This window comes from Mus musculus, chromosome 9 (assembly GCF_000001635.26).
Source record: "Mus musculus strain C57BL/6J chromosome 9, GRCm38.p6 C57BL/6J".
Lineage (NCBI taxonomy): Eukaryota > Metazoa > Chordata > Mammalia > Rodentia > Muridae > Mus > Mus musculus.
The window spans coordinates 26849407-26865821 of record NC_000075.6 but is presented as its reverse complement, the minus strand read 5'-3'; the positions used below and the strand labels follow the sequence as shown (position 1 = coordinate 26865821).

Below are 16415 nucleotides of genomic sequence, written 5' to 3'. Positions count from 1 at the left end.
TGACAAGAGATCTCTTCCCCATAGAGTTACAGGCAAATTTGACATGACATATGGCTGAATTTGTCCTGATTTTCCTTCCCCATCTCTCCAGGTTAGCAATTTGGAGCTTCGTTTTGGGTTACTAGCATAACCAATTCCTTGAAGGTGAGTAAGTATATCAGTCAAAGGCCAAGTTGAGGGCCAATCCTGTCCTCTAATAATTGTCACATCAGCTCCAGTATCTATCAATCCTTCAAAGCTTTTTCCATTAAATGTCAATTTAAGGTTAGGTCTCTGATTAGTAGTAGACTGAACCCAATTCACACCAGAGGAGTCAAAGCCACCTTGTCCTCTCTCATTCTTAACAAATCTGGACGGTAGAGGATGTAGAGGAATTAAAACAAGTTGAGCAATTCTTTGATTACCGGGTACAGTTATAATACCATGAAGGGAAGCAGCTATGATTTTAATTTCTCTCTCATAATCATTATTTATAACACCTGGATAAATCTGCAGGCCTTTTACAATAGAACTGCTTCGTCCTAAAGAAATCCACAAGTTTCTACAGGTAGAGGTCCAAAGACTCCGGTAGGCAGAGTCTGGACTCCCGTTTCTGGGGTTAATACTGTGTGGGTGGTGGAATAGAGGTCCAATCCTGCACCTCCTGGTTTATCCCTGACAAGTTAAAAAACTGATCTCTTTGGCTGGGCAGCAGGTTTATAGTCCCTTCCAGGTGTAATGATAGGAGTGAGTTTTATGTGGATTATTCATCACAACAGGCTATTGTTATTTATTTATATACCTCTGTGGAAAAACATGTTTTTGCTATGTGTGGCTTGTTCGTATGATTGTATGTTTTACTTATATGATTCTTCATAACGTGTCTGATTCTCTAAATCAAGTTGGCTATTGCATGAGACTTCAATCCATCTCATTTTAGGCTCTATTGTCCCAGGTTCCATCTCAAGCACCTTAAGGTCAGTAAATATACCAAGAAAGAGATGATTTCTCCCTCCCCCTCCTCTATGTGTGGCAGGTGAGCTTTTTGTGTCTCTCACTGGCCATAGCACTCAGGAGAGCAGGACCTTGCATCTTGCTTGGGCAGCACAGTAAAGTTGGCTCTGCTGTTAGGGACATAGGAGAACTGGGGGACTGACCAATTCAGCTTCCACCCTGGCCCAGATCCAGGACTCTGAGTTGGCCTACCCTGCCAGGAGCTATCTAGAAGCTAAGATACTAGCAGGTGATCTTCCTGAGATGGTTCTTTCATGAATTAAAATCTATAATGGATTTGCTCTTTTAGGTAAGGCAGAAGAGAATTTCATTTTAGGAAAGATTCCTGCTATTAATATGCTTTTCCTGGTAGTATTATTATTTTAAACATATTTCTGCAGAACAACAAAGATGTACTGTCTTGTAGTTATTCTATATAGACAAATAGATGACTTCTTAAATTTTTGTTGTTGTTTGATTTTTCGAGACAGGGTTTATCTGTGTAGCCCTGGCTGTCCTGCAACTCACTCTGTAGATCAGGTTGGTTTTGAACTCAGAAATCCACCTGCCTCCACCTCCCAAGTGCTGGGATTAAAGGCATGTGCCACCACTGCCTGGCTGACTTCTTAATTCTTAATGATGATGCTATAAGAATTTCTAAAATTATATTCTTAATTATTAAGCTCTTTAATAATAGGACTGTTATGAAGTCCTCTATGATAATCAAAACTGCAGTGAGAACTGTTAGTTTTCAAATATCACAAGTTAATTGCTTCTGAGATAGCAAACAGACATCTACAACTTAGAGTATATTCTAAGAAGTTGTAAAACAATTATCCAAAGGTCATAAAAAGGGAACTACTAATTTACTATAGGTGTAAGGACAGAAGATAAAATCTTGACTGGGTTTAGCTATACAAACTTCACTAATAGTCACAAAATTATGTTTTTAACTCTCTGTGAACCTGTAGAGCTGGTGACAGATGATGAATGTTTAGTCAGATAATTACTCCCAATGGATATGAATGTAAACATTCTTGTTGTAAACTTCTTATTGGATTTATGATTTGAATTTATGTGTAAACTTGTGGTGAACTTTTTACCAGGTAATCATGTATTCTAAAAGATGTTCAAGTACTGAGGACAAAGAGAAAAAGTAGGACTAAAGAAGACTTTTTTTTTTTTTTTAGACAAAACTGAACTCAAGAAGAACTTAGAGGTAAGGGCATAGCATTGGGGGAAAAGGCATTGAGAGTAAGAGCATTATTGTTACAAGAGAGCAGGAGAAAAGAGCAAGATTATGAGAAGAGCAGAACTTTTTAGGGAACAAGAGAAAGCTTTTATAGAAAATATTTGGAGAACTAAGAACTTAGAAATAAAATTAAAACCACTTTTCAACATTCCTTTTTCTTCCTGTGACTTCAACTAGCAGACTGGAAGTTAGAATTGTGCAGTTCCTGCTGAAATAGAACAAAGGTTACTTTACATAATCCACCCCCTGACCCCCCCCCCTCCACTGCCCCCAGCAGATTTACCATAAGGTGTTAAATGCCAGAGACTACAGCTTCTGGCCTCAGTGGAACTCAAGCAGGTGAGCTACTGAAGTAAAGTGACTTAGACTTAAGATAGGTAAATGTTTTACTATTGTACAGCAACCATAACTATCTCTTAAGATCAAGTCTTACCCCTGCGACTCTCTTCCACCTTTGTTGCCTCAAGAGAAACCAACAAGAAGAAAGAAGACTGCTGAGACTGGCCTCCAGCACGACCCCAATATCTATGTTCATTTATAAACTTGTGTAGAGAGTGAAGGGACTGGTCCTACAGAACCAATGCTGCAGGATCTCTATAATACAACAGGTTATCTGAGAGTAGTCCCAGTGTGGAACCAATATTGATAGTGTAGCAGAAGCTAGAGGTATTGAACCAGACCGATGACTCATTGCAATGAACGTTTGCATAAAGCTGTATGAACGAAAGGGTGTTTTGTGTTGACACACCATGGTGCACTGCAGCTTCAATGGTGAGATGTTTTTAATTTTTTGATTTTTATTTTTATGCATTTTTTTTTCTTTTGCAAGGAAGGAGGGTGGATATGAAGAGATAGGGAGATGAGTGTGATTGGGGTACATGATGTGAAATTCACTAAGAATCAAAAAAATTTTTTAATTAAAAAAAAGAAAGAGAAGGAAATCTGGCTGGGCTCCTCTCAGGTATATTGCAGGTAATATTATCTGCAATATAGTCTCTGCTTTCCCCAAAGTGCAGGTTTATAGGGATGGGGTATTATAAAAATCACAATTTATTGGTTCAATTTTGCTCAAGACAAAGAGCTAAAATCCATCTTACATGGCTCTTGGAGTGTGGCTCATCAGTAGAGTGCTTGCAGGAGCACTCTATGGACATAGGCTTACAATTCATAGTGCTATTGAGGTCAACATAAATGCCTTTGAGAATGAAAAGTTCTAGGCTAATGTTTTCCTTTTCTGTAGAGATAAAGGAGAAAGCACTGGCCATGGTCAGTTAATTCTCAAAAGGATACAGAGTGCAGAGCACGACCCACAGTGGGAGCAGGGTAGTGAAGTTACTAAGGGACAATTTCTGTATCTTGTCATAATTAATTTTTTGGCATATTTGTTGAGGAAGTCAAGAAGATTTCCTGTTTGAGACTGCATCAGTTTAAAAGAATGATGATATCTTTTTGTCCTCTCCAAAGTAGACTTTAATCTTTACCTCTGAGGTGCTTGGGGTTGAGCATAGACCCTTGGGCATGCTAACTAACCAAGTGTGTATAACAAAATTACAATCCATTCCTGGAAGAGAACCTTGCAGTTCCTGAACCCCAGATGGGACTTTATATGCTTGTTGTGGGGAAGTATATTCTCTTCACTACATTTGTTTTCAAAGGCTGTGCTAATCCACAGCCTCTTGAGTGGACAAGCAGGTAAGCATTTTAACACGGGATACATGCTTTGAAGGAACTACCAAGGCGTTGGCTATGGAAGAACATGCTTGCTTCTGTTTAGGTTATCATGGTCTTTGGAGAAGGGTACTGTGAGGATAGAAACATGAGCCATTCAAGAGAACTCTGCCGCTGTGAGCCCGTGCAAGGCATTGGAACAGCTGGTGGGGTCTTGGTAGTGAAGAGAAGCCGGAGTACACAGCTGTGTACCTGTCACCCGCCTTCCAGCTGTATAGTGTGCTCTTTTGTATTATTTCTTGCTTTGCAGGTTTGACGTTTTTTCCTCCAGAGTCTGGTGTCTGGCCTTGTAACCCATCCTATCACCAGGCATTAAATGTGTGTGTGTGTGTGTGTGTGTGTGTGTGTCCTGGCTGGTTTTCTTTTCTTTGTTTGCTTTTGTTTTTTTTTTCTATTGGATAGTTTTGTTTGGGTGCTGGACCTTTGAAAAAAATTGTAATTATTTTTGGGTTATTTTCTGCACTTGTTATAACTTGTAGCACATGGTCTGGAGTGGATAGAAGAAAGACTATATGTGCTAAAAAGAGCAAAAGAATTCACAAAACCTGAAAACACATTAGGAATACACAAATAGAAGTCCAGAGACACAGAAGCCCCCGGGAAATGACAGAAGACCTAACTAATGTTCATATTACTGCGTGGTAGGAGCAAAAGGAAGGGCACAGGCTGAGGGAGTACTTAACAAAATAGTACATCGTTCACTCCTGTGGCGCTAGTTTTTAAAAAGGCGATTGGGAATGGACTTGTTTCCCTGATTTCTTTCTCAATCTGTCTTTGGTATATAGGAAGGATGTGGATTTTGTAAACTGTTACTTTGCTCCAAGTGCTTATCAGATGTATGAATTTCCTGGAGTCTTCTGTTCTTGCTCCTTCCTCTCTGATCTTTGTGTTGTGAGCCAGCTGGCTGCAGTTTAAGGAAGCCAAGGCCGAGATAACCCTGATGATACTCCCTTTTTATTCCCAGTGCCGAGAGGCATTTGGGGACAAAGGGAGGCCTGGACACCTAGCAGGCTCTGCTGTACAGGGACCCGAGACAATAGCTTCTTGTGGACACTGTTCCTGAAGACCCTGGATCTAGATGCTGGCTGCAAGCCTGGCGTAGCATTATGGTGTCAAGGTTGTGAGACACCACCTCCCCACCTCCCCACCTCCCCATCCCAACTCTTGACGTATTTTCATCCAGCCATCGGCACTACATCGGGCCTGACAGACATAAGTTCTGACTGGAGGTTGTGTGTCTGAGACACCCAAGAAAGCAGGAGCTGCAAGGACCTTCGCTCCCTGGCTTCCAGTGATGGCATACCTCAGGTGACCCTTTCTGCTTCCCCTGACATTGCTAGAGTCCAAGACCCCGGCCCTGCCAGCTCTTTGAGGCACATGCCCGTCCTGAATTCCCCCAACTCCAACATCCTGAGTATGCTCACTGGAGGCCTCTAGACTTCCCACAGTGTTCTATAGGTCAGCCAGTCAGGCACCCACAAGGATTTGTGGTGCAAGTACCCAGGACTTTCTTTTCAAGTCTCTCTGCCCTAGCTCTTTCCTCTGCAGATCCCTCTTACCCTACCCTACTGAGGGTCTGCACATTGACTCTGGGCATGTCAGGGAGGTGAGGACGGGGAATAGGTGCTTTGGTTGTATCCTTCCAGCCTCCCTGTATCCTGTTCATGGAGCGTCCCACCTTTCCTGAATCTTTCCCTGCCCAGTGCCCACTTCATCCTGTTGTGATGTGTCCTATTGGGGGGGGGGCATTTGTGGGAGTTCTGGAATTGGGGGACTCGGGTGGAACCGGGTAGAGCTACAGCCTCCCTTATCCCAGGTTCTCTGGGAGAACGCCTCTAATGGATGTCCTTTGCCACAGGCCTCTAGAAGTTTCTGAAGCAACTTTCTAGTCCTTGTGACTCAAGGGGCCACCATGTTTCCCCTGTTACTGTCTCCCCTGTTACTGTCTCTTTTCCTTACAGCAAGCATCGTTCCTGGAAGAAATTCATGGCCATCTTCTTCCTGCCAACTGTCCTATCGGGTTTTGCTCCTCACTCAGAGGAGGTGTTTAAGTCTCCTGCCAGGTTGGTGCGGGTAGGGAGTGGGAAGCTTCGTCCCTTTTCCTGGGGAAAATAAGGGGCATACACAGTCCCCTGTGTTCTGCTAACAGGAGCCTCGCTGTTGCGGAGGTTTGCAGCTTTTGCTGCATACTCCTTTTCTTTCTCCCCTCCAATCTAGGTTCAGCTGGTCTAATCTGACCCCGTCAGAGCTGAAGAACAGATTTGTAGGGCTTAGCACTAAAACCAATGCTCTGGGTAAAGCATACTTCACCCTGGAAGGTCACAAATTCATGATCGTTGGAGGCTCCATACACTACTTCCGGGTGCCCAGGGAGTATTGGAAGGACCGCTTGTTGAAGCTGCAGGCCTGTGGATTCAACACTGTCACTACGTGAGTACCCCACTACTGCCTTCAAGACATATGTCCTCACAGACAGCTGCAGACTGGCAAAATTGGAGTTCTGTTTTTGAGAGCACGATAGGAAGACTTAGCTCTAGAATAGCCATTTCCAGCAGGTCCTTTTACATTTGTGTCCAGTTGCCACTTAAATATCATACTTAGCTTGCTCTTCAATCAAAGTTTTGGATAAAGTTGATAAGAGGGTGGGCCCTTTTTCAGCAAATGCCATTGGATCATTTATGAGCCACTAGCCTTAGTGACATGCTGAAGGCATTTTATATATAAAATGTGTGTGTGTGTATATATGTACATATGTATGTGTGTGTGTGTGTATATATATATATATATATATATATATACATATATACATTTTACTTACAGATACACATTTTAATATTCTTATTTTTAGTGATGCAAGATCTTAATCTGAAACTTCTAGAAGAGCTACATATTATTTGTTTTTGTTTTTATTCCCCGACAATCTCATACACATATAGTGAAGTTTGGTAATTTTTGCCTTCCATTACATTCTTAAACCCCACCTTCCCACTGAAACTCTTCTTCCCAACAAATAGTGTTCCTACTTTCATGTCTTCATGTGTGTGACAGACTCACTTTAGTTAGGGCTCCTTGCATGAGCAGGAATGGGAGGTTATTTCCTGGGACATGGGCAATTTATCAGTGGCTATACCACTAAAGGAAGTGATGGTCCTTTCCCTAGCAACCACTAACTGTCTATAGTTCCTGTCATATCCATAAACCTTTCCTTCTCCCATGATGAAATGGGGACAGGTCCAGTCTTGTGACAATCTTGTGCAGGTGATCACAGCTCTACTGAGCTCATGGGTGCAATGGCCATGTTGTAGCCAGAAAAAGTCATTTGCCACACCTGCTCAGCCTTTGACCCTTCTGCTTGTTCCATCTCCTTCCTGGTGAAGTTTCTTGAGCTTTGGAGGGGTGATGCGGGCAAACCTTTTAGAGTTGAGCTCTGCAGCATTCCCTATTCTTAGCAATTTGACCAGCTGCTGCAGTTAGAAATTCTTCAATGAAAGCTGGGAGCAGCCCTAATATATGGAGACAGACATGAGTATTTAGAAGTTAACTTTATTATATTTATACTATGGCTTACAGCTTAGTGGTTTTTTTTTTTTTTTGAACTCCTGAATGTACAAACAAGCAGTCCTTTACTTGTGTGCCGTCTCTTGGGCTCTTTTCTTTCAGTTTGTCTTTCCTTTTTTTTGTTTTCTTTTATTATATTTTATATTGTTATATTTTATTATCTTTTAAAAGCCCTTTCTTTTCTAATGAGAGACAGGAAGGGAGTGAATCCAGATGGAAAATGAGAAACAAATGGGAGGAGCATAGGGAGGGAAAACTGTGATTAAGATATATTATGTGAGAAGAGTATATTTTCAATAAAGGAAAAAACAAAACAAGAAAAATGCCCAAACAAAACAAAGCAGACCACATTTCTATTGAGTAAACTGATTGTACTAGTTTCCTCTCTGTAGCCTATGATTTTTCTAGCCATCTGCCCAGGTTTATAGAGGTAGGCTTGAGGTACCTCCTATGGAGTAGGCTTCAAATCCAGTAAAAGATCAGTTGGTTAGCCCATTAACATTCATGCAATTATTGGGTCAATGGGCACATCTTGCTAGGCTGGTGCTATTAGAGCCTGAAGGTTTCATAGATAAGACTGCTAATGAGTTTCCTCCTTCCTTCCCTCTGTCCATCTCTCCCTCCCTCTTTCCCTCTCTCCTTCCTTTCTTGCTCTCTCCTTCCATCCCTTTCTTTTTCTCTACTTCTCTCCCTTTTCTCCTTTGTTTCTCTTCATCCTTCTCTTTCTCTTTTCCTCTTCCTCTTCTGGTTTTTTTTTTACTTCTTTATTATATTTTTGATTAATTAGAGAAGTCTGCTACTTGCATGATCAACTCATGAAGATCTATTAAGAAACATCAATAAAAAGATAAGTTCAGTTGTGTGAAACTCAATCTCTAGTGTGTGGAAAGAGAAAGAGTGCAAAAATTATCAGCAAAATGCCATTTAATATATATAATGTTTTGCATCTATAATATTAGTGATATGAATGCGAGAATACTTAACTTCACATTGCCTTTTTAATTCTTCATTGGTCATCATGGGTTATAGTATATTGAGCATTTAAAAAAAAAAAAAAGAAAGCCGCCTCTTCAGTTGATCTCAAATGTCTACACACTGTTCATCCATTCATCCTATAGCGCCAGAGCAAAACAACAAACATGGCTTGAGACCTTTCCTCTTGTATGTCCTCCACTATGCTTTGGCGGCAAAGCTTAACACCTACTTACTGAAACCCACCAAAGAAAATGGGAAGCTGAGAGGCAGCAAACTGATGCGTGGCTCACTTAACGCACCAATGATTAAGTCAGAAATAATTGAGTTTCTTTAGCTTTTGCAATGCAGGTGATAAAAACCTTGCATGCACTAGCAAGCAGTCTACTGCTGGGTTACATTCCCAGCCTCTAATTATTGAGTTTTACTAAGAGCTATTAGTGGCATTATATAATTTTTTCCACTCCTCTTGAGGTGGTGATTTACATTTACAATTTTGCTGATATTTAGTCACCTAGAGTCCTTGAATAAACTCTAGTTATAAGACAAATAGAAGTGTATGTGCATCCATTGACTAGTAGACTTGGTTTAGTAGAGGTGTAGTATAAATATGCTCATCTGTAGCTATAGCTGAAATTGATTTAAATTTTATGTGTGCCCTTATACATACTTCATGTCAATTTTATAAATAAGGTCTTAGAATGAATCTTTTTCTATTCTTTGAAAATGATTTATACGGACTTACTTTTACAGTGAATGCTCATTAAAGTTTACCTGTAAGATCCTGTGATGTAATCTATAGCTATGAGGTGATGATTCAGGGACCTTCAGTAATTATGAAATCATGTCTTCTCTTTATCCCGAGTATATCCCATTTGTCTATGTCTTTCCCTTTCTGTCCTACTTTGGATTTACTCAGACTAAAAATTTTCCATTTTTCTGTCCTATATTTACTAGAAGCTAAACATTGTATTGTATAATTGGGCCATTTTTTTTCCTTTTTAAATCTCATTTTGTGCTTTTTAGTCTTCTTAAACACGTAGTTTGCAGCCTTGTTGCTCATTTCTGTCTATTAGCTTTTCTGTTTCACAATTTCTGAGTTACGCACAAATCCCCATGTCCTTGTCATTTGACTTAATATCTCCTCTCCTTACATCTTCTTTTCTTCCGAGTTGAATATGCTGCTTTAAAAGTCATTTTCTTTCAAATATTTTATAAATTTTGTTGATTTCTTTTCTTCTTGATCCATTAGCTACTTGGAGATATATTATATTTTATTTGTGTATTCTCATCTTTATCTTTTTATAGCTGTCACCTTCTAATTTTGTGGCACTATGGGACTTTTGGAATGTAATGAAATTTCCTTTGATAATCTCTGTTGATAGTTTTTAGTTGCATTTTCCTGTTCCCCTCTCCTCCATAGGACCATAGTGATTAAAGATGCTTGAGACACACATGTGGGTTTTATAGTCATGAGTTCTGGAGATTTTCACTCTGGTCCTCACACTTGTGGGACAAGCACTTGCTCTCCATGTCATCTCCACACAGGTCCTGATGTTTAGTTAAATCTATATCCTTATTGTTCCTTTGCTCTTCGCTGTCTTTGCTTCTTAGGCATTTCATTCACCCAACTCTGGCTGTGAAGCTGATTCATCTATCTTTTCTCTCAGATATCTCTTCTCTTTTTTACTCAATGCTACATTATTAAGAGGATAGAAAGTCATGATAGTGTATTTTCTGGATGGATCTTTTCTCTCCATTTGCATATCCATTTGCAAATTCAGAACATTTTGCTTGCTATTAGTTGCAGGAACAATTTTATCTTATCTACGTTGAAAACAAAATTTTGAGCCAGGGGTGGTGGCACACGCCTTTAATCCCAGCACTCGGGAGGCAGAGACAGGCGGATTTCTGAGTTCGAGGCCAGCCTGGTCTACAAAGTGAGTTCCAGGACAGCCAGGGCTATACAGAGAAACCCTGTCTCGAAAAACCAACCAAAAAAAAAAAAAAAAAAGAAAGAAAGAAAACAAATTTTTGCATACATTTTCCTTAGTTACTTATAAGTAGCATTTATCACTTTCATTGTGTTCTCACAAGTTTACAACTATACATGGGTATTATTTTCAACAGACCAACATTTTCATTCCTCCATCTTAAAGTCAGTCAGTCACAATATCATACAACACTTTTATCACTCCAATTTTCCCACTGCACAAAGACTATTCTTATTTTAATTCATTCTTAGAAATAATTATTAAGAGCTGAATAAATTTTTATTTTTTCTCATTCTCTTTATATAATTGATAGTTATTTTAAAGAGTAGGTCTATGAGAAAAAAACATATAAACTTGTAGAAACCTAGAATAATTGGCATATTGAAACATAGTTGGATAATAGGGAAAACATGGATCTGTCTGCATAGCAGAGGTTAATTTTCATTGGAAACTTCAACTCACTGCAACATAGAGATACACTGGAGCTTGGTCTGGTCACTGTATGAATAGGGGGTAATATGATGCTTATTGTATTTCTCTGTCCCCTCTTCCAGCTACATTCCATGGAACCTCCATGAGCAAGAGAGGGGGAAATTTGACTTCTCTGAAATCCTGGACCTGGAGTATGTGGTCTTTCTGCCTCTGTGAGCTGACCCAAGGAGGATATTCCTGGGGGCAGGGGTGGGTGCAGATACTTTGGATTGAAGAGAAGCCCTCAGTATGTCTCAGTTCTACTTTGAGAACAGAGAGGGCCTGAGTCTGAAGTGTTGTTTGCAGGGTCTGCAACCCAGAATCTGGATATTCCCTAGTCATAGCTTTTCATCTTGCAGCTTCTGACCCCCCATTTTCCCCATTGTGATGCCTGGAGCTAGTGCAGACCCATCTCACAGGTCTCTGGCCTCCTACATGTGGCAATGAGTCCCCAGATATGTTCTGTTAATGTTTTCTTTCTTACTTTTTTTTGAAAACAAAGTGTGTTATGAAGTTTTCCTCTTAACCTAGCTAGCTCACAAATAATTGAGACTGAGACTAGATTTATTTCTACAGCTTTAAGTGTGCAACGACTGAGCAGTATTTTAACTCCCTAAACTAATCTGGCTACCTCCCAGTCAAATTCCCTGTGATTCCTGAATTTTAGTACTGACCTGACTCTCTGCACTCCAGGTGTTTTCTTATCCCAACTCCTGCCTGGACTCTCTCCCCGTGGATTATCCTCAATTCTTCTGCTCTCCCCCACCCCCTCCAACTTCTGGCTGGGAGGAAATCCAGCCCTATTCTGTCCCCTACTCAGTCATTGACTAAGCAGCTAGCTTTCTTGACTAATCAGAAAATAATTTGGGAGCTATGTTTACACAACATCGGGACAGAAGATTCTCAGAATAAGTACTGTGACCAGATATGGGGGCACAGAAATTAGCATTTGAATAATACAAGTATAATCTTTTCACAGTGCACAAACATTATGCCTACAATGTTTGTTTGAGGAGAAGCCGCCCCAACTCACCTCTGGTTGAGAGAGAAAGGGAAGGAAGATGATGACATCTCTACACCCTGTTGTGTCTGTGGGCTCCCTCTATACCCAGCCTCTTTGGACCATCCAAAAAAGGGCTGACTTTGTTTCTCTTTCTAGGGCCTATGTTTTGCTTGCTAAGACTATTGGGCTGTGGGTGATTCTTCGACCAGGGCCATACATCTGTGCTGAGGTTGACCTGGGTGGATTACCTAGGTGAGCTACCAGGAGTGAGTCCATGGTGTGACTTAGTAAGGTGTTTCACTTTGCAGTAAGTAATTTTTCAAGCAAGTGAGTATGGTTGTCACTGTCACTAGTTGTCCTAAATTGAACTCTGTACTTCCTGCCCTGATAGTGAAATGATATCTGGAGAGTGGGGGAGATTTAGATGCCTCTGACATCCTGCTTTTCAGAAGCATACTGGTGATGTGGGTCTTGGTGCATTGAATATGTGGCGATTAAGACCAGTACAAAGACAGATTTAGGAATACAGGGCTTGCCATCTTGTTGTTCCGCAGAAAAGGTGTAATGCACATCTGCATTCTTTTCATGAACTGAAAGAAAGGGAATCGAGGCTCTAGAGGAATATGATCACAACTACTGTGCTTCTTCTAGAGACCTCAGATGTGTCTCTGGTTGAAGGCAGGTGACCTTTTTCTATACACTGAGATCTCAGCTCCTTCTCTGTCTTCTTGCTTTTCTGACTTGTTCTTTTACCATGACACCTACCCTCAGTCCAGTAGATAGAGGCACAGGGTTCTCTTCTGTCATCCTTCTCAGTGTCTGGACACTTGTCCTTCTAGGCTCTGCTTTTAGGTGAGCCTCGTTGCTCCTAAGGTCAGAAAATAAAACAAAGCTTTTTTTTAAAGATAAGGCTCTGCTACAACTAGGTGATACATAGAAAAATCATGAGCCTAAATTGTAGGAGTATTGGAGAAACCAGTTCCTGCTTGAATGCCTTCAGGAGCCTGACCCTTCCCTTCCCAGTTGATTGGCCTGTGAACTACTATTCTGCCTGAAGTCTTAGGTATTTGAGGAAAATGTGACCCTGTGCCTGAGGAGTAGAGACTATTTGAAGGGCTAAGGGACCATATTCTAAAGAGCTGAAGGGAAGCATGGAAAAAATGCTAGGACTCGGAAGCATTGCCAGAGTCAGTCTTTCAGCCTAACTTATTAGAGCTGGAACCATGTGATAGAGATTCCCTGAACAGTTTGAGCATCCTGGTGCTATGGTCATTGTGTGGAAAGAGAGACATACAAGCTATAGGTGGCTCTGAGCACAGAGATCTGTTGTGCTCTGCTGGCCAGACCCATCCTCTCTCCTGCTTCCTGCTTCACATACTAATGTTTTGCCTCTTGTCCCTAGCTGGCTTCTGCGCAATCCTGTGACAGATCTGAGAACAACCAACAAGGGCTTTATTGAGGCTGTCGATAAGTATTTTGATCATCTGATTCCCAAAATACTTCCTCTCCAGGTGAAAATGTCCCTTCTAAATTCATAAAAAAAAAAAAAAAAAAAAAAAAAAAGCAGGTGGGGGAGTGTTGTAGAAATGAAAGTACTTTATTAACAGGGTTAGAAAAATCATACACGGGCTGGTGAGATGGCTCAGTGGGTAAGAGCACCCGACTGCTCTTCCGAAGGTCCAGAGTTCAAATCCCAGCAACCACATGGTGGCTCACAACCATCTGTAACAAGATCTGACTCCCTCTTCTGGAGTGTCTGAAGACAGCTACAGTGTACTTACATATAATAAATAAATAAATCTTTAAAAAAAAAAAGAAAAAAAAAAAAAGAAAAATCATACACTGAAGTTAGAAGAGCATTAGCATTGTATCACAGGCAGCATGATAGTATCTTGGAGAGTTTCTAATTCTAAAAGACAGGGGAGTTTATGACTATTATAAGTTTTATTGTTTTGTGTTTGGAGGGGTTAGGTGAGCTCCATACTAAGTGACCAGCTTGACCTAGCCTGTATGTCAAGAGTCACAGGCAGGAAAACACTAAAGTAAGATTGTAATTTAGACTGCCACAGCATATTTTATTCTCTGTCTCAGAGAGTACAAGAAAGCTTGGTCTGATTTCTGATGGGTGGAAGGTCTGCTAGAAGATATGCGATCTAACAACATTCACTTTGGGGAAATACTTGTGGCTTACCACCAAGTAGGCAATTCCCAGTTGCTCTAGGCTACCAAATGAATTGTCTTACAAGTTAGATCTAGATCCTCAAGTTAAGCATGGAATCTTGACTTGATCCTTGTGGCTTTGCCCCAGACCTTTTAAAAAGACATCATATGAAACAGAGGTAATACAAAAGGTTGTTCCAGTTGACTATATGTACCGGATACCTGCTAAGTTCACCAATCAGCTCGTTGATAATGGCTACTCTAAATTACTCCTGTTATTTTAGCTGGTAAATTCTGGGGGAAATGCAATACTTCAGTGTGTGTGTGTGTGTGTGTGTGTGTGTGTATGTGTGTGTGTGTGTAAAATAAAATTCTTCTCATGCCCCACACTATTTTATTTGTCTTTTTAGGAGACAAGCATGTTTTCTTAACCATACTTTTATATAACCCCCCAAAATGTGCATGTTCTTTTAACACAAAGCACAGAACTCCCTGTAGGTGTTTTCTTGTCACTTGAGAAACTATATCTGAAAATTGCCATTCTTACACGCTGTTGTTCTATTCACAGATATTGGAAGTTTTCAGTTTTATGCATGTTTTCAGCTTTATGCATGGAAGTTTTCAGTTTTATGCATGTTTTCAGCTTTATGCATGGAAGTTTTCAGTTTATAATACATGATGTGGTTGATTTTTGTGCACCAGTTTGTATCTATGTGATTACTGTTTCTGGTTTGGTATCTCCCAGTGAGAAGAACACAGACACGGTGCACTTCCATTCTTTACAGGATAGATGATGCTTGAAGAAAATGATGTCTTTCATTTTCAATAGTCAGCCTGCAGCACAGCCTGAGGCGTGACATTTATGTCCTTAGATAATGCCATACAATTTGTAAGACACCAATTGTCCAGTTTTTTATAATGTTCTTTGGTTTGATAAGTAAAATATAAACGTCTCTTAAAAGTATGACTGTGAGTTAAATAATAAACTTATTGATATAGCCTGAGACAGGGAAGATAGCCAGTTCTCTGGAATTTTCCAAAAAGGTGTTTAAAACTGTCATCCTTGCAGCTGAGGATGAGATGCTGATGGCCTATGAAACCAACTGTTTTCTTCTTGGATATTGATAGCATCCAGTTAGTTCTTACTGAGCACAGGCTCTGTGCAGCTTCTATGACCATGGGAAAATGGAAACCAGTCTGTTTAGAAGGCAAAGAGGAAGGTACATAAAAGAGAGCTGTGTGAAGTTCCTGCTCACAGGGGTTGTGGGAGTGGATAGGAAGCCTATGTAATAGATTAGGTGGGAAGGTGGGTAGTGAGATAGGGAAGTGGGTGTGTGGGATTGAGAGCTCACAGCTAATGAATATGAGAAATAGAAAATAAAACATATAGCCATAAAACATTGTGAAAGGTAAGACACCTTCAGGAGCTTGTGTGCGTAAAGATGAATGAAGGTGCCTGTCTCCAGCAGATCTGAGAGAAAGCACCAAGTCAGTTCTGGTATCTTTATTAGCATCCTGGACTCCAGGTTTTTGCTCCAATAGAAAGATTGCCCTTCAACTGCCATGTGTTTGCTTCTCAGTACCGCCATGGTGGTCCTGTTATTGCTGTCCAAGTAGAGAATGAATATGGTTCATTTCAAAAGGATAGGAACTACATGAATTACTTGAAGAAGGTAAGGATCGTTGCTTTGCATCTACACTTTTATGTCTTTCTCTTAATTTTGTGTCTTTCCAAAATGCATACATGATTGACAGCCTTGTTGTGGGTGATATGTGACTTTTCTTGGAGAGATGTGAACAAACTTGTTAAAATACTGATGACAGAATGAAGAAACGATTCCACTCAAGGCTAGCTTAGTGAATCAGTGAGTTTATTGGAGTTTCTTATAGGAGCATGGGAGGTTCAAAGATAGCTGCATCACTGAAAAGCTAGACTGTGCTATCTTTGGAGCTTGCCACATGACTTGCAGGTAATCTGACCTGTTAGAATCTCCCCTCCATAGTAGCTGTTAATGCGTATGTAACCTGGGGGAGGAGCCTTAGGAATCTTCTGTTTCAGGAGCTTTCTGATCCATCTACATTTTGTTTACTTCCAACACAGAAATTGGGAATGAATGGCCTGAACTCAGTCATAGTTGTTTAGCTAATAGTATTTTTCTTGATTGTTTAAAAAAGCTGGGTGTGATCTTGTACACCTGCAATCTCAGCTTGTGGGAGGCAGATGCTCTTGATCAAGAGCTCAAGAGCATCCTCAGTTACAGAGCAAGTTCAAGGTGAGCCTAGGCTATAGGAAGCCCTATATTTT

General features: G+C 40.5%; 1 protein-coding gene across 3 annotated transcripts in view; it reads left to right on the top strand.

Annotated features, from left to right (window-relative positions):
• Positions 1–3722: 3722 nt before the first annotated feature.
• Glb1l3 (galactosidase, beta 1 like 3) overlaps positions 3723–16415 on the top strand; it is a 44147-nt gene continuing 31454 nt past the window's right edge. For 2 of the 3 annotated variants that reach the window (XM_006510593.4, XM_006510591.4), the window contains exons 1-8: positions 3723–3916; positions 5136–5260; positions 5914–6015; positions 6170–6382; positions 11031–11099; positions 12107–12202; positions 13353–13461; positions 15691–15783. In XM_006510593.4, the coding sequence (XP_006510656.1) occupies positions 5247–5260; positions 5914–6015; positions 6170–6382; positions 11031–11099; positions 12107–12202; positions 13353–13461; positions 15691–15783 (696 nt within the window). In that variant the 5' untranslated portion in view covers positions 3723–3916; positions 5136–5246. Of the gene's footprint in view, positions 3917–4998; positions 5261–5913; positions 6016–6169; positions 6383–11030; positions 11100–12106; positions 12203–13352; positions 13462–15690; positions 15784–16415 lie in introns of those variants that run through there. The other variant, NM_001113323.1, reaches the window with a different exon arrangement.